The sequence below is a fragment of the Doryrhamphus excisus genome, chromosome 13 (genome assembly GCF_030265055.1).
Source record: "Doryrhamphus excisus isolate RoL2022-K1 chromosome 13, RoL_Dexc_1.0, whole genome shotgun sequence".
Taxonomy (NCBI): domain Eukaryota; kingdom Metazoa; phylum Chordata; class Actinopteri; order Syngnathiformes; family Syngnathidae; genus Doryrhamphus; species Doryrhamphus excisus.
The window spans coordinates 8,917,070-8,934,462 of NC_080478.1; the positions used below are offsets into that span (position 1 = coordinate 8,917,070).

The window sequence follows — 17,393 nt, forward strand, 5'->3', positions numbered from 1 at the left end:
ATTTTCACCAGATGTCGGCATCAACCCAAGTAATGCACACATACAAAGAATCCAAACATTTATGTCCATAAATTAAGTTATGTGTAATGAAGTGAAATGGCACAGGGAATAAGTATTGAACACGCGTACTGAAATGTATTTAATACTTAGTGCAAAAACCTTTGTTGGTGATTACAGCCTCAAGACGCCTCCTGTATGGAGAAACCAGTCGAATACATTGCTCAGGTGTGATTTTGGCCCATTCATCCACACAAACTGCCTTCAAATCTTCAAGGTTCCGGGGGTCTCTTCTGTGAACCCGGATCTTCAGTTCTTTCCAAAGATTTTCAATTGGATTCAAGTCTGGTGATTGACTGGGCCATTCTAGCAGCTTTATTTTCTTTTTCTTCAACCAGTTGAGTGTTACCTTGGCTGTGTGCTTGGGATCATTGTCTTGCTGAAAGATCCACCCTCTTTTCATCTTCAGCAGCCTGGCAGATGACAGCAGATTCTGATCAAGAATGTCTCGATACTTTTCTCCAGTCATTATTCCTTCAATGATATGAAGTCTACCAGTACCACATGCTGAAAAACAGCCCCACGCCATGATGCTCCCGCCTCCAAACTTGACTGTTGGTATGGTGTTTTGGGGGTGATGTGCAGTGCCATTTTTCCTCCAAACACGTTGTGTCTTATGACATCCGAAGAGTTAAATTTTGGTCTCATCTGACCAGAGTATGTTCTGCCAGAATGTCATGGGTTTATCCAAATGTTGTGTCGTAAACTCCAAACGAGCTTCAACATGCTTCCTCTTCAAAAATGGAGTCTTGCGTGGTGTGCGTGCATGGAGGCCATGGCGGTTGAGTGCATTACTTATTGTTTTCTTTGAAACAACGGTACCTGCTGATTCCAGGTCTTTCTGAAGCTCTCCACGAGTGGTCCTGGGCTGTTGGAGAACCCTTCTGATGATTGTTTTGACTCCTCTGTCTGAAATCTTGCGAGGAGCACCTGGCCGTGGCTGGTTTATGGTAATGCCGTGTTCTTTCCACTTCCGGATGATGGCCCCAATGGTACTCACTGGAACTTTCAGAAGTTTAGAAATGCGCCTGTAACCAATGCCTTCAGTGTGTTTTGCAACAATAAGGCTGCGTAGGTCTTTGGACAGCTCTTTGCTTTTACCCATCATGCAATGCTTCTTGTCTAACACCTTGCTGGTGAGAAACCTTTTTAAAAGGCATTAATCAGGACTAAACCAGCTGATATTACTTTGTACTAATAGGGGACAGGTTAACCTTCTAAATACTGACAAACTCCAGCTGCTTTCTTGGCTTTCCAGACCTTTTTACCCCTCCTTTTCTTCATGTGTTCAATACTTATTCCCTGTGCCATTTCACTTTATTACACATAACTTAATTTATGAACATAAATGTTTGGATTCTTTGTATGTGTGCATTACTTGGGTTGATGCCGACATCTGGTGAAAATTTCATGTCAATAGCTTGATTAGAAATATGTTTTTTGAGAGAAATGTTGACGTGTTCAATACTTATTTTCCCCGCTGTACAGTAATGAGTTGCCTCTTTTTTGTGTTTTTATATCTTTAAAACACACAGCATTTTAAGTCTCACATAAGAATTGTGTATGATGGGAAAAAATTCCAAAAAAAAGTGCAGTTTTCCTTTAAGTCCCAACAGCATGGACCCTGCAGAGGTGCTGAAAAGAGTTTGAAAACCAACAAGCTTGCTGAAGCATCACTCACCACTTCCGTATAGGCAATTTACATCACGTCGTGCCGCCAAGAACAAAAGGAAGCCCTGGAGCGCCAGTATTGGAGTGGCGTTCAGATCCTCTATGGAGTTTTGAAACGTTTTCATTGCAACTGGTTCTGCTTGATTTGTGCTCTTAGTGTGTGACAGTGGCTTTCCCATGTTTTCCATTGGAAAAGCCACAACACACCACCAAACAAAAACGTTACAAAAAGTGATTATGTATCTTCCGCCATCTAGTGGTCACTGCATATGTTGCTATCTTAGACACATTATTTGTAGTCAATAATCATTTTCGGACTAAGTAAGTGAAATCAGATAATTTTCCACAACACACCTGATGATCTCACACGACACACTAACATCCTGCGGTACAACCATTGGATAATCACTGCATTTGATTATTCAGGTGTCCATCCTGTCATGTTTTGGTCTTCTGATATTTCTTACTAGAGATGAAAAGAAGAAGAAGCAGAAACAGGAGGAAGTGGCCGACCCGGACAAGAACACTGACATCACAAGCGCAGCACCTGACGTGGACCCCGGCTCTAAAAGTAGCGCCGGCCCCTCCCAGGCGCCACTGAAGAGAGGCCAAAAGGTTGTTAGCCTGGTTGTGGGCGTGTCGGATCATAGGATTTTGGAAGTCTTACATGTGCTGTCATTGTCGCAGAACAAGCTGAAGAAGATCAAAGAAAAGTACAAGGACCAGGATGATGAGGACCGTGAGCTCATGATGCAGCTGCTGGGGGTGGGTGTGGCTCCACAAACACACACACATACACACACATACACACACTTCTGAACATAAGTCTAATGTCTTCTCTTCTTAGTCGGCTGGTTCCGCAAAAGAAGAGAAGGACAAGGGAAAGAAAGGTAAGAAGGGAAAAGCGAAAGAGGAGCCTGTGAGGAAGCCCGCCCCTCAGAAGCCTCCTCCGAAGCCTCGCCAAGAGGAGGTTGTGGCCAAGAGACCACCGCAGACGGCAGGGGAGGATGAGGAGGCTGCTCCTGTGGAACAAGAGGACAAGGTATGTAGTTTACATATTTTCCTTTCATTATTTTTATATCATCAATATTATCTTACTGCATTCTGTGGAATCTGTTTACGTCGACGCCCCCTTGGACTGGCTGACATAATCACAACAGCACATTTACTATTCCAGATTATTTTGTTTTCATATATTTTATGCTCTTATCTAACAGACATGCTGTAGTAATTTCGTTACATTGTCTTCTCAAAAATGAGGATGTTATCAATACTACAAGACATTGACATAGTGGACCCATTTTTTCACACAAATGTCCGTTTGGGTGGGCGGCACGGCCGTCGAGTGGTTAGCGCGCAGACCTCACAGCTAGGAGGACCAGGGTTCGACTCCACCCTCGGTCATCTCTGTGTGGAGTTTGCATGTTCTCCCCGTGCATGCGTGGGTTTTCTCCGGGTACTCCGGTTTCCTCCCACATTCCAAAAACATGCTAGGTTAATTGGCCACTCCAAAATGAATGTGAGTGTGAATGGTTGTTTGTCTATGTATATGTGCCCTGTGATTGGCTGGCCACCAGTCCAAGGTGTACCCCGCCTCTCGCCCAAAGACAGCTGGGATAGGCTCCAGCACCCCCGCGACCCTTGTGAGGAAAAGTGGTAGAAAATTAATGAATGAATGAATGTCCGTTTGGGTCTTGAACTTTATGCCGACAAAAGCCGTCAACCATGTACATTGATGTCGACTGAAGAGGGTGCTTTTTAGTCATAAGACAGACACCTTGGATCAGGACTTGGTGGGCATAAGCAATACCAACTTAAGTGGGTTCCATTGTAATTAAAAAAAATGTATATATATATTATGTTTGCATTTTATATATAAGATGGTACATCTTATATATAAGCTGCTACATAATAGTGGTGCAACAATTGTCTTGGCGTACATTGTACATTTTTAGTTTACAAGAGAAATTGAATATCCCTTTGCCAAGAAAGTCTTACAGTTATAAAATGACTTACAATATTTTATACGGAAACGCAATTAAAATGGATCCAAGTTTGGTTGCATTGTATATCAAAGAAATATCACTTTCTATGATACTGTATGGTCTTTCAGGAGGATGACGTGGATCCAGACAACCCCGGGGCAGAGGTAGGTCCCCACGCCATTGTTGGATTGCACAAAATGTTCAAAAATAAACGCTGCCATGTATTTTGTTTGTTGTCAGGAAGCAGAGAACCTACTCACCTCCCTAACAGGACAACCTCACCTTGAAGACGTATTGATGTTTGCGGTGCCCGCCTGCGCCCCCTACAGTGCACTCTCCAACTTCAAGTATGTCCAGTACAGAGGTTGTTTAATTAGTCATTAGAGCAGGGGTGGGCAAACTACGGCCCGGGGGCCACATCCGGCCCGCCAAGTGTTTGAATACGGCCCGCCCAATCTTTCAAAAGTATTTAATTTAAACTCAACATACAACCTGGCATCATGGCCTGAGCCAACCTTTTGATGGTCTGTTGTTTACAAAGTGCTCCTGAAAAAAGAGACACAAGCACATAATAATAATAAAAATTAAAATAATAATTATATTATTATTAGAACTATTATGATTATTATATTTATTATATTAATGCTAATTATTGTATTAATTATATATAATTGTTATATTTGCATATTTTACGTAATAATAATATATTATTTCAATTTTAATTATATTTTATTATTTTTAAAATATTTAAATATAAATATAAAATAATAAATAATAGCAGATTGCATGACAATTTTACAGATACAATAATACCAGGTGGACTGTTACGTGTAAAATATATAGTCCCCCCCCCCGGAAATTTTGTTATGTCAATGCGGCCCACGAGTCAAAAAGTTTGCCCACCCCTGCATTAGCGTGTAATGTTATTTTTTTCCTCCTACGCTTGCAGGTATAAAGTCAAGCTGACGCCAGGCAGTCAAAAGAAAGGAAAAGGTAAAAACTTGGTTAGATGATCCAGTTGGACTGGTGACAAGTCAAGGCCTGATCTCGCTACGTGAACCACTACATGACTACTTTATTTTCATGTACCTCCCAGCCGCACGAACTGCACTTTTGAGCTTCATGAAAGCCAAAGAAGCTTCAGCGAGAGAAAAGGATCTGCTACGCAGTGTTAAGGTAAGAAATTGTCAACATTTTTTCCCCCTCTTGAAGAAAAAATAAGTTTTTGTAAAAACGACCATGATCCATCCTGCAGGATGTCGACCTGTCCAGGAACATGCCCGGCAAAGTGAAAGTGTCTGCTCCCAACCTGCTGGCTGCCAAAAGGAAGTAAGATGTGTCGATCATTGACACTGGACACTTGATACAGACTCTGATGACCAAAATCCGTCTTTGGAATGGAGACGAGGAATCATGTGAGGAACAAATTTCTTTTTGGGTGCATTTCATGTTCTCTGTTTACGCCCACAACATTAGGCACACCAGATTCAATGATAACTTTGTAAAAATTCTCTTTATACAGTATGTCCTGCTGTAAAAGGATCATTTTGTGTGCTGTGGACCTCATAAATAGACATCACGGTGGTGGCTTAGAAGTTCAAAACACTAACAAAAAGCAAAACAAATTACAATTCCACCACTCGGAAGGTCAATGTGCCAAAGTCCAGAGTTACAGGAAGTGATAACGTTTGGACCAGTCCGCGCCGAGTTTGCGGTGCGTTCCTTTTTCCATTAATGTTGGTGGCCAAGAAGTGCAAAACATTAACAACCAAACGTAAAACAAGTGAGAATTCCACCACCTAGGAGGGGATTGTACTACAGAAATCAGACAGGAAGTGGTAACAATAGGAGTTGTGGAGGGTGTTGGCATCATGATTTGCCCGTTTTGTGGCACATACAAGAAAGAACAGATGTACTACAGGGGTCCACTAAACATTTTAATGAGGGCATAACATGGGTACAATCCCCTTCCAGGTGGTGTCATAGTGTTTTGATGTGCCCCAACATTTACTGGAAAAGGAACGTACCAACTCCCCAAACATCCAAAAGCTGGTGCAATTGTAATTTGTTTTACTTTTTGTTAAAGTGTTTTGCACTTCTCGCCACCTTATCTTGCTTTTACTTTAAGTTTATATTTAGCAAATAATTTTGTGAAAAAATTGTGGAAGTATAAAGATTTAAAATATTTCTTTAACACATGGTGGCTAATTGGGCCAAAGCTGATCCTAAATACAGGAAGTAAAATAAATATATATTTTTATTCATTACAGAGCACTATTTTAAATGTTGCATCCAATGAAAAGAAAACATTGTCCTTGTCTCTTTAGAGTCCTTGAAGTTTGCTGTAAAGATATGAGAGCAATATTATTCATTACTGTTCAAATGGCATGTATTTTTTATGCAAAGCATAGAAAGGTAAAACATCCCACCTGTCCTCAACTGTTCTGTTGGATGGGTAGTACACCTTAAATGTAAAACCACTTTTTGGGAAAGAGCCCTGTTGTGATAATGAAAGCCATCAGACGAGTCAAACGACACTGTGACTAACGTATGGAATAGAATAGAATACATACTGGATTGACACACAGGCAGTCCACGTGGTTGATGCTGAAAGGGTCGTACTTGTCTGCAAAGACCACAACATCAGGGACCGGGTAGACTCGTAAGGTGTAGTCGTACGCCCAAAACACAGGACTGACGTAGAGGGGCAGCGGGGTCAGGTGGGCCTGGGACAGGATGGTCCTAACAAACTGAGGGAAACAAAGTGAACAGCTGAGTCCTAACAGGAATTTTCCACAATTGTTATGAGACTTACGTGGTTTGGAATGTCAAGATTACTGTTGGGCAAGCCCACGCAGTTCCTGCACATCTTGTTGACCAGGTCCTCTCTGATGACGACGATCTCCTGGCTGCAGTACTGGATCCTGACAAGGTAACAGAATATAGGTCAATTTGTATACGGTTACCTCTTGTCAGAATAGGGTTCTGGAAAATACAGCAATCCCTCCTTTATCTGGTTACATAGCCAACCTTGATTAGTGTATTTTCATGATATTTTCATAGTTGGATCATAGGAAACCTGTTTACATCCTTCTAAATACATTTACATTAGAGCCCTCTAGACATGAAATATTACCCCATACCCAATATAATCAGAGAAAATTAAACATACCTGTAATATATATTATAGAATTATTAGATTATATTTAATTCTATAATAATAATTATATTAAAATATTAGAATTATTATAGAATATAGATTTTCTTGAAAGTACTGTCAAACGCAACAGTACATCTTTATTTCAGGTGCAGTAAAGCTACTTTAACAAAATAGAGGTGAGCTATTTGTGTTTTACGTGACAGCCAACATTTCCATTGTACTTTATTTACAAAAGCACATTTCCACTCAGCGTCCTCACTGCTTTTATGCTATTTTGTGACATGAAGCTGCTACCAGAGAGACAATGGAGCCAAGCAGAATGTGTTAAAGATGGTAAATTAGTCTAACTTCAAGCCGTCATCAATTGACTCCATATTTCACAGACTATTTTTCTTTCTCCCAGTAATAAGGGATATCCTGTCAACTCGGTATGGGATACATACTTTTATCAAGTAGGTGAAAAAACAGTCTACCAGTAGAAACCTAGTACAACCGCAACAAATCCCTAAACAGAATGGGGTCAAAAGGAATTGTACACCTTTTAGGGTGTTAAGTTACTCCTGTATTGGCATAAGTTGGCCTAATCGTAAATCTGAGAAATCTTGGTCTACTACCTGCATGGGTTGGTGGTGAAGACGGAGAAAGGAACCCTCTGTCTGAACTCCTCAGTGATGTGATCAGCCAGTGGAGGTCTGTTGACAAACATCACTTTGTATTGCTGCTCGGTGAAATGTGTGAAATGGACATAGCTTGGTTGCTTACCGTGGTAGGATGGTACCTGGACCAGGGTCTTCAGGGCCGGGAACGAACACAAATCGACTACTGCAGGTGGAAAAAATAGGTCAGTCAAACACTGACTGACAGAAGGTTTTCAAATAGATTGTAATGAAAGATACCTGGTACCTGTTGTGGATGGTGGGATGTGCACATATGCTATCCGCCAATAGCTTCAGCGACTCTACACAGAGAATAAACACAATACTGTGTAAAATGTGAAATGTCAAGAGTTGAAATCACTCACCTTTCAGGGATTTGATTTGAGTTCTTCCATAAGGGGCTGAAGAGAAATTTCCAAAGAAGATGAAACAAGTGGGAGGCATCGCAGCATAGCCTGAAGACAGAAGACAGCCAAGAATAACACAGATTGTATGTTGCCAAAATTTGGTAATAGTAATGGTTTAATTTCATTTGAACATGCATCAGATTACAATTGAATGCATCCCATAATCAGTTCACAGTTCCACATGTCCAAAAGGAGTAGGAAGAAGCAAAGCTTATTAAATCCTACCCCTCCATCTGGTACTTTTACAATCAGTAACTGTTACATTTGTTCACTTCCTGCTTTCCTACTATAGTTTAATTTTTTATTATTTATTTATTAATTTTGTTAATTTTATTTTTGTCACATATCAAAGTACAAGGTGATATGACCATCCAATGCCATAATGTGTACCATAGTAAGTGTCAATATAGTGATATATATAGCACATCATGACTGGTTCAAGACTCTTCATCCTTGTATTTAGCAAACATCAACTGCTTGTATTGTTTCTTGAATTGGCTCATCGTTGTGCATTGTTTGAGGTCCTTACTCAATCCATTCCATAGTTTGATTCCATATACTGAAATGCTATGGCTAGCATAACGTAGTCCTAGCATATAAGTGTTTCAAATTTAGTTCTTCCTTGAGATCATATTTCTCCTCTCTTAGTATTGGATTAGAAGTATTGGATGACATTTTTAGGTAATTGGTTATTTTTAGCCTTGTGCATTATTTTAGCTGTTTGAAGATGAACTATATCAGCAATTTTAAGCATTTGTGATTTTAGAAATAAGGAGTTAGTATGTTCTCTGTAGGCGGCATTATAAATTATCCTTACTACCCTTTTTTGCAGTACAATTTTGTTAATTTTGTGATATTAATTAAAGCCTCCCAGCGCCACCCTTGTTTATCTTTTCCTTAAGTTAAGCAATAAAAAGGGTGGGGCTAAAAGAGGGGGCTAAAAGAGGAACTGCGATAACTACCGGCATACCTGAGAACATGAGGTTGAGCTTCTCCATCACTTCCACGCTGTCCAACCACACATCCGAGACGATAACAAACATGGCGTCCTCGTTCTCCTCCTCCAGCTGCTTCAGCTTGGCCGACGCCTTCACAGACGTGGCGGACGGCCCGCCGAAGAAATTAACGTTGCCGAAGTACGCCCTGGTAAGAGAAGTTGACGACAAGATGAGGTCATGACGAGGACTGTGCAAGGTAGATGATAATCCTACCTTGTGGCGGATGAAGGCTCTATTGGTGGCGTACCGAAGCCATTAACGTGGAACACAGAGTCCTCGTACCAACCTGCAAGACAAAACTGCTTTTAAGATTTTGCTAGCTGAGGGGCAGAACAATTTGTCTCAGAAACACACAGTGCATATCTTTAACGACACAAGTAATGACGTCTTACCCTCAGCCAGAACAAAACTGGATTCTGTGTAAAGGCCGTTATGAAACTGGTGCAAGCTGAATGAAGGCGAATATCAACTGTTTCAATCCTGATGTATTGTTATACATGCACGTGAAAGGATATTGCCTTAGATATATTGAGCTCCACTGTTCCTGTCGGATCCTCCAAGTGGTATTTCCCCTTCAAAATAAAAGCAATACCAGACATTAGAGACACATACAGGCGCAATGTCATGTCCTCATGTGATCCGGAATGGAGCAAAAAAATAACATGGCCCACCTCTTTAAGTTGTGTGATCATCCCCAGTACGATCACCCCTCCCATTTTGGCCGTGTTGCCCAGCAAAGCTTCAATTGTCTTCAGCTGGTAAAAAAACAAAACAACCAAATAATCTGCGGGTTAGATGACGTGTGATGACACCAATAAATCAATGAGTCCGCTTGAGCAGCTGCAGCTACGGACATGTCGATTTGTCACAATAGACATCTTTACTATAACACCACCTTCAGAGCCGACATGGCATCTGTAAAGCTGACATGGAGAAACGTATCAATTAGAGATTGAAGGGGGAAATTACTCTATTTTAATAGTTTATGTGGGCTATACATGACACTATATTTTGATTAAGTATAATCAAGTCTGCAAAATATATACACATACACACTATATACACATATGTATTTTTAAAAAAACAGACTTGTACCCTATTAAATACCTGATACCTAATAGATGTTTGGTGCTCTGCAGTTGAGTATATAAACACCCTGGACTATGCAGAGTTATGGTAGCTTTAATAGAAAATACCTGAAATTTGTTTTGATTCTCCACTACAGCAGCTCCTATGGCAGGCGGGGTGAATAGCTCATGTCGACGTGTACGCTGTAAACACATCAACAAATTCAAGGCATTAAAACCAGATGCAAGTAGTACAAAATAAGCGTGACGCAGAGGCCGGCTGACCTGCTGTAAGATTGTGTAGCGCTCCCTAAAGATCTCTGCTTTGTCTCTGGCGGTGCCGCACAGGCTTGGAGCCGGATGGCTGGTCATACTGATGCTGAGAGGTACAAACAAGGAGGTAAATACTGAAGGATGTAGTATTATAAAGCCTGGATATCACAAGGTCTACCTCTGGCTTGATGAATTTCACCCCATCAGATTAATGCTTAATGTAGCGGGACATAAATTAGTCACAAAAATAAGTAAAAAGCTTCAATAGAATATTTATGATCATATTTCATGATTTAATTAATTTAAATAATATAGAATATAGAATATACAATAGCAACAAAATATTAAAAACAACTTTGAATAATTAATATTTAGCACAAAAAATCCCCATATATTACCATCATTAATCCTAACTCAAAAGTTGTAAAAATAAGTAAACCCCTCGTAATACTAATGATTGTGAAAACATAAATAATTCAGTTCTTTATGTTATAATTGGACTCCAAATTGTCCATAGGTATGAATGTGAGTGTGAATGGTTGTTTGTCTATATGTGCCCTGTGATTGGCTGGCCACCAGTCCAGGGCTCTTGGTCAATGTCAGCTGGGATAGGCTCCAGCACCCCCGCGACCCTCGTGAGGAAAAGCGGTAGAAAATGAATGAACGAATGAATGTTATAATTGTCACTTTATAGCCTGATTGAACCGAGCAGCCAGGACATGTGTACCGCTTTATGTTCTATGTCCAAGTTACATTGGAATACATGATATAGGAGCAGGAAAAAGCAAAGCATTGGTTCTATGGTCGTCATCACATATTTCCTCTTAAGACACAATTAAAAAAAAAAAGCCAACATTAAAGCAAAACTCCTGAAGAGTCCTGTTCACATTAAAATTCCAAGTGCACATTGTAAAATTGCAAAATGAAATGCAAAACTGTATGACTTTTAGACATCCCACCCATTACTGAGTAAAACGTGGCCTTTTACTTACGGCACAAACTTCTTGCGCTCCGCATTGTAAATGTATCTGGGCACGTCGAAGGCTCCGATGATGTTGAAGACGTTATTTCTGTAAAAAAATAAAATAAAATCACTCCGTTTACACAGTGACATATCTCAACCTAATAATGACCAATTTAGACTTACATGGCTTCATCAGAGGATTGAGAGCAGTCCTGCACAGCATTTTCCACTACGGACAACTCGATCATGCTGGAAGACACTGCAGGACAACCATCACCACACAAAGCACACACACGAAGTGTATACACGGTATACTGTATGTCAGGGAATTTTATATAAAACATGACTCACATGGCTGCTTCTCCACTGCATCCATCACCCTTTCAATGACATCATCCAGCTCTGAGGGGTTGACTGACTGGAGGACCTCCACCAGGTATTTGGTGGCCTCACTGGACAACACACACCAATATATTAATACAAATATATATTACAAACAACTCTCAGCATGCCTGCAAACTACAACACAGGCTAACAAACAGGCTGTGGCTGTTGAGGGTTGTTTGTGACTGGTGTTAACTAATACCTGGAGGGTAGCTGTAAAACTCGAGTATTATGTCAAGGAGGTTTCTCGGACAGCTGAAAATTAGCATTTTATTGTAAATAAAGTGCGTGTGAAAGCGACGTAGGAGAGCTCATGGTTTGCGATGCTAGTTCTCAGCCAGCGCGACCGAACAGCTAAACGTAAACAGCACGTGAAATAAGGTGGAGTCATGAAAAAAATACATACGGTCGAAGGATAAGTCCACGCATCTTGAAGTCAGCGGAAACTTTCGATTTAATTTTGCGAGCGACGTCCATCTTTTATTTTTTGTTATAACAAACTCGACGACTCAAGCTTTGGCGCGAAATATTTTACTTCCGCCTCTCATGTCCTCATTTCCGCCCTCTTCGGCGTTTTACCTATGTCGTCACATCCTTTTCGAGTTACATGCGTTTTTGTTTAAAATTATAAGGGAATTAAATTATTAGCACGCTTGTTTAACATGGAAAGTGACGATTCATCTAAAATATTAACTTTCAAACGATATGTATGTGCTGGTATGTTCGCATCAATGTGGACCTTTATTTCGGTATTTTTTGCATTAAACTTCCGGTCTCCAGTTTTAATATGCATGTACTTTTTATAACGAAAGTACTTTTTCCGTTACACAAACAAGGCAAACTTAATTCAGTGTTTTATAAAATGAAAAATCAAACATAATATTTAAATAATATAACACAGTAGAAATAATATATTTTTTATAAAATGCAAAAAAAAAAATTCTAACCATGTTGTGTTGTTATTTATTTTTAAATAAATTTATTTAAGCTTATTTTCCATTATTTCATAAAAATTAAAAGCTGACCTGGTATCACAGTATTTTTTGGAAATAAATAAAAAGTATTAGCACATGCTACTTTGTCAGACTAATGTTACTCTGAAATAATGTAATTATCTTTTGATTATCATTTTATAATGCATTTGGTAAAAAAAAAAAAACTCCAAAATTAATAATTATTAATAATAAGCCACTCCCAATTGAAATACCTCCCTAATTACATTATGGACACAAAGTGTGTAAAAGGTGGTCATTAGGTATTTTAGCCTATTTTAGTACAATTCCATTTTTGCATGACACAGGAAGTACTGCGACAGATCAGCAGACAGCTTACCGTAGCAACTGAATCTTTAATGTTTGTAAGATATAAAAATCTTCATCTTTATCATACAATAAGATACACACCACAACTTGAGTCAAAAGGAGCAATGTGTTGTTGTTTTTTTGTTTGCAACCACACAAGAACAAAAAAAAGATAATTTTTTAAAATCCCTTTTTGAGGTAAGACAGCTGGTTCATTGGTAGGGCATTCAAAGAGCCACGTATAGCTCTTTATCTTCTTCTGGTGTGTTTTTCCTCCATGTAAAGACATTCCGGACATCTCCTCAGCAAGTAGGCCTATAGGCACCGAGCTGAAAGCAGGACCTACACACTGAGGGCACACTATCTTGAAGTCAATTTAAAACAAAAATAGATATTTATATAACAATGAATGAAACACAACCGGTCATTTGAATTTGAAGAGAGAGGAAAACAAAGGACTTAATTCCATGTCAGAACAGTCTGCTCGGCCTCTAACACAAGAAGAGACCTTTTGTTTAGTTATTATTTTTTTTTATCTGCAATGTGCTCAGTATGTCTTGCACAATCTTAAACCAACACACAAAGAGAGAAAAATCAACAACAAAAGCAGCCAGCACAGGAAACATGCATTCGATATGCCAAATTTCAAAACTAAACACAAAAAAAAAAATGGAGCCGATATATATATATTTTTTTTAACATGCCGAGTCTCTTTCACAGAAAGCCACCAGTTTGTAGTGAAATCATAAAAAGAAACAAACATAACGCACGGAGAGAAGGAAAGACTGCACACTGCAAGTCATGCAAACTGACACCGGAAAAGAAACATTGACAAACATTTCCCACAATCCCCATTTTCTGGCTGTACCAAAGCCAAATAGGCATTTATGGCAGAAATATATCTTTATATATATATTATTTTATTCACATTACTTTATATATATATATATATATATATATATATATATATATATATATATATATATATATATATATATATATATATATATATATATATATATGAAGAAACAACAGTTGAACAGCATTTGGACAGTACTGCGGCCGCCGTGCTGCCGGCACAAATGGATTTTTAGCAGCACAGTCCGCTCATGTAAAGCTCATTATCAAACAAACAATGAGACAGAAGAAGAAACAGGCAGACAAATAATAAACGTGCAGCAAGCCGAATGAAAATGGCATGGTGGTCATGCAGGAACACACACACACAGACACACACACACACACATACATACACCTTACACACAACCCTCCATCCATCCATCTTCTAGCAGACAAAATGTGTGTTTTAGGGTCACAGTCAGTGTTCCTTGGCTGGTAGTCCCGCCCCCTTAAGCGATCAGGCTTTGCCGACATCTGATAAGGGAGGTGTTGGTGTCTAGAGGGAGGTGGACGGAAGCTTCTTGACACGCCGCTGGGCCAGGAAGGAGCTCTCGATGGGTTTGAGTTCGGGGGTGGGCTGCGAGTTCTTCAGGGCCGAGTACGTGGCTGCCATGGCGCCCTGGGGAACAGCAATGCTGTTAGCCAATCTTCCAATAAGGGTTTCATATTTAAACACAGTAGTGCTTCAATTGATTCATTTGTGTGTATAAAGTGACAGTCATTTCCTTTGTGACTTCCTGTTCCTGCACAGGGTCCTCAGTACTTTTAACAATCTAGCAACAATTTCATGAATTCATTTAATAAAAAAGCGGGGGGTGCTGGAGCCTATCCCAGCCAATCACAGGGCACATATATAGACAAACAACCATTCACACTCACATTCATACCTATGGACAATTTGGAGTTGCCAATTAACCTAGCATGTTTTTGGAATGTGGGAGGAAACCGGAGTACCCGGAGAAAACCCACGCATGCACGGGGAGAACATGCAAACTCCACACAGAGATGGCCGAGGGTGGAATTGAACCCTGGTCTCCTAACTGTGAGGTCTGCGCGCTAACCACTCGACCGCTGTGCCGCCCTCAAGTGAAACATAAATAATAAAATATCTAAATCCATATAAAATATACAAATGTAAATTTACCATGTATTTACAATTTAAATTTGCATTTAAAATGTGTTATTAATTATATCAAAAATAATTTTGAATTTCTTATATTTGAAAATGCTGAAATGAACTATTCTACATGTAAATTACAGCAACCAAAATTGTATTTAATGAACTGTATGATCAAAAATAGTCAAAAAAATGTACATTTACAAAAAATGCTTATTTTAAATGTTGCAATTACAATTATTTATATTACAATAATAAATAAATAGGCGGCACGGCAGATGAGTGGTTAGCGCGCAGACCTCACAGCTAGGAGACCAGGGTTCAATTCCACCCTCGGCTATCTCTGTGTGGAGTTTGCATGTTCTCCCCGTGCATGCGTGGGTTTTCTCCGGGTACTCCGGTTTCCTCCCACATTCCAAAAACATGCTAGGTTAATTGGCGACTCCAAATTGTCCATAGGTATGAATGTGAGTGTGAATGGTTGTTTGTCTATATGTGCCCTGTGATTGGCTGGCGACCAGTCCAGACCCTGCCTCTCGCCTGAAGACAGCTGGGATAGGCTCCAGCACCCCCCACGACCCTTGTGAGGAAAAAGCAGTAATAATATTGAATATGATTTTACAGGTTTTACAAACTGAATTCATTCACCTTGACCAGTTTGGGGTCCTGATGTGGGAGCTGGCTGTTGGGGAGTTTGTCTCTCTGGACAATCCATGGGTGTCTGAGGACCTGCTTGGCAGTCAGTCTCTGATGTGGGTCTACATGGAGCATCTTGGACACCAGATCCTGAAGGAAGGGGAGCACACTTAAATAGGGTCAAGCTCTAAAGGAGCATCTAAGACGTCAAGTTGAGCTGGACCTTTGCAGCGTCGGAGACCGTGTCCCAGTTGCCTCCAGACAGACTGAAGTGACCGTTGCCTATCCTGTTCAGGATCTCATTTGGGGTGTCCTCTGGCCCGTTGGCAAATGGAGTAAAACTAGTGGTATTGGAACCGTGTGAGTGTACAACATTTTAGAGCCGGGGTCCGAAGTTGACTCACCCAGCCAGCATGGTGTACAGTAAGACTCCCAGACTCCAGATGTCACAGCCTTCATCGTAGCCTTGACGCTTCAACACCTGTTATCGACACAACAAGACTCTCCTCTAAATAAATTATAAATAAATAATTATTTAAAAAAATAATAATAATTTTTTAAAAAATAATTATTAAAAAAAAATAATGATTTAAAAAAATTCTTAAAAAAAAACAAAAACAAATAATAATACTTATTTTTAATAATAATATTATTATTTTAAAAAATAAAAGTAAATAAATAAATAAATATTTATAAACATTTTATGATGGTGACAGTTTGACCCTGTAACGGACTTCTCCTAGTTCTGTTATTTCCTACATTGTCTTCCACAGGCTCACCTCAGGAGCTACAAAGTTGGCGGTGTAGCATGGAGTCATCAGGAGACCGTTGTTGGCACGAAGCTGCTTGGCGAAGCCAAAGTCACAGATCCGAATGGACTCGGGATTTCCCGACTCGTCCACGTACAGGATGTTGCTGGGCTTCAGGTCCCTGTGTACCACCTACACGGACAATACCAACATACAGTATACACCACATGTATGGTTGTAGATGACCACAATGTATCTCACAGGACCGATGTGGTCCGATTGTATGCTATCCTCACCCCTTGCGAGTGCAGGTACTCCACAGTCTTGGTGATGGTGTGCAGCACGGCGCTGGCTTCCCGCTCTGAAAAGAACTTCTGCTTGAGGATTCGGTCGAGAAGCTCCCCTCCACGCATCAGCTCCGTCACCAGGAAGACCTGCTTCCCTGTGTCGTACACCTGAAACACAACCGCAAAAAATGGCTTTGTGTCGTCTCAGAACCTGACAGAGAGGAAGAGGTGTGTACTTTCAGGTCCAATTATCCTTACATCCTTCAGTGTTATGATATTGGGGTGCTGTCCGTATCGAAGCAGGATCTCGATCTCCTCAGAGGGGTCTGTGCTGGTCTTGTCAATCATCTGGCAAAAAAAAAAATTAAAATCCAAAAAACTAGAATGTCATTCTAGTCGGGTGAGCTGCTTTACCTTGACGGCGTATTCCGTGTTGGTGGCCTTGTGGACGCATCGCTTGCACACGGAGAAGGAGCCCATGCCGATGTCTTCCTTTAAAACGTAGCCGTCGCTGAACAACAAGTTCTTCCCGTGCAGCTGCTGCATAGGAGAAATGGATTTCAGGATTCAGGGACTAATTGGATGTTCTTCATTTTGTATAAATATTCATAAAAAATGTCCAATAGTATATGTATTTACTATTTATTAATCAAGGATAATGTAAATATCTCGAAAATAAAATTACATAATTAACAGGAACGCTGCCAGGACCTCCAAAAGGTTAACTGTGGCATGTCTACATGGACCTTAAGCAAAGATAGATAAAATGATAGAAATATTA

At 40.1% G+C, this 17,393-nt stretch overlaps 3 protein-coding genes across 7 annotated transcripts in view; 1 reads left to right on the forward strand and 2 right to left on the reverse strand.

Moving 5' to 3' along the window:
• LOC131140115 (ribosome quality control complex subunit NEMF-like) overlaps positions 1-5,980 on the forward strand; it is a 15,493-nt gene extending 9,513 nt beyond the window's left edge. The window contains exons 24-31 of the mRNA XM_058090256.1: positions 2,199-2,343; positions 2,416-2,493; positions 2,576-2,770; positions 3,842-3,877; positions 3,954-4,060; positions 4,663-4,706; positions 4,810-4,889; positions 4,969-5,980. Of these exons, the coding sequence (XP_057946239.1) occupies positions 2,199-2,343; positions 2,416-2,493; positions 2,576-2,770; positions 3,842-3,877; positions 3,954-4,060; positions 4,663-4,706; positions 4,810-4,889; positions 4,969-5,046 (763 nt within the window). The 3' untranslated portion in view covers positions 5,047-5,980. The remainder of the gene's footprint in view (positions 1-2,198; positions 2,344-2,415; positions 2,494-2,575; positions 2,771-3,841; positions 3,878-3,953; positions 4,061-4,662; positions 4,707-4,809; positions 4,890-4,968) is intronic.
• pole2 (polymerase (DNA directed), epsilon 2) lies at positions 5,236-12,179 on the reverse strand. Its single transcript, XM_058090259.1, has 19 exons — positions 12,029-12,179; positions 11,590-11,690; positions 11,422-11,497; positions 11,267-11,344; positions 10,287-10,380; positions 10,131-10,205; positions 9,606-9,689; positions 9,450-9,506; positions 9,327-9,375; positions 9,148-9,220; positions 8,907-9,079; positions 7,895-7,984; positions 7,777-7,831; positions 7,636-7,695; positions 7,488-7,565; positions 6,529-6,637; positions 6,287-6,463; positions 6,143-6,210; positions 5,236-6,055 (listed from the first exon to the last, which is right to left on the reverse strand). Exons 1-19 carry the CDS (start codon positions 12,097-12,099, stop codon positions 6,037-6,039), a joined length of 1,587 nt encoding a protein of 528 aa, XP_057946242.1. The 5' UTR covers positions 12,100-12,179; the 3' UTR covers positions 5,236-6,036.
• A 771-nt stretch (positions 12,180-12,950) lies between these two features.
• The window catches only part of rps6ka1 (ribosomal protein S6 kinase a, polypeptide 1), a 59,884-nt gene continuing 55,441 nt past the window's right edge, over positions 12,951-17,393 (reverse strand). For all 5 annotated transcript variants that reach the window (XM_058089900.1, XM_058089899.1, XM_058089901.1 and 2 more), the window contains 8 exons: positions 17,027-17,152; positions 16,871-16,960; positions 16,622-16,780; positions 16,356-16,517; positions 15,981-16,057; positions 15,800-15,917; positions 15,589-15,726; positions 12,951-14,442 (listed from right to left, as the gene is read on the reverse strand). In XM_058089900.1, the coding sequence (XP_057945883.1) occupies positions 14,320-14,442; positions 15,589-15,726; positions 15,800-15,917; positions 15,981-16,057; positions 16,356-16,517; positions 16,622-16,780; positions 16,871-16,960; positions 17,027-17,152 (993 nt within the window). In that variant the 3' untranslated portion in view covers positions 12,951-14,319. The remainder of the gene's footprint in view (positions 14,443-15,588; positions 15,727-15,799; positions 15,918-15,980; positions 16,058-16,355; positions 16,518-16,621; positions 16,781-16,870; positions 16,961-17,026; positions 17,153-17,393) is intronic.

What these genes read in the sequence shown, in the direction of transcription:
- pole2 (XM_058090259.1), bottom strand. Translation starts at nt 12,099, where the DNA reads ATGGACGTCGCTCGCAAAATTAAATCGAAAGTTTCCGCTGACTTCAAG. An exon ending in GAGCCTTCATCCGCCACAAG is followed by an intron (nt 9,080 to 9,147) that starts GTAGGATTATCA and finishes TTCTCTTACCAG; the next exon opens with GGCGTACTTCGGCAACGTTA. An exon ending in CATCCCACCATCCACAACAG is followed by an intron (nt 7,696 to 7,776) that starts GTACCAGGTATC and finishes TTCCACCTGCAG; the next exon opens with TAGTCGATTTGTGTTCGTTC.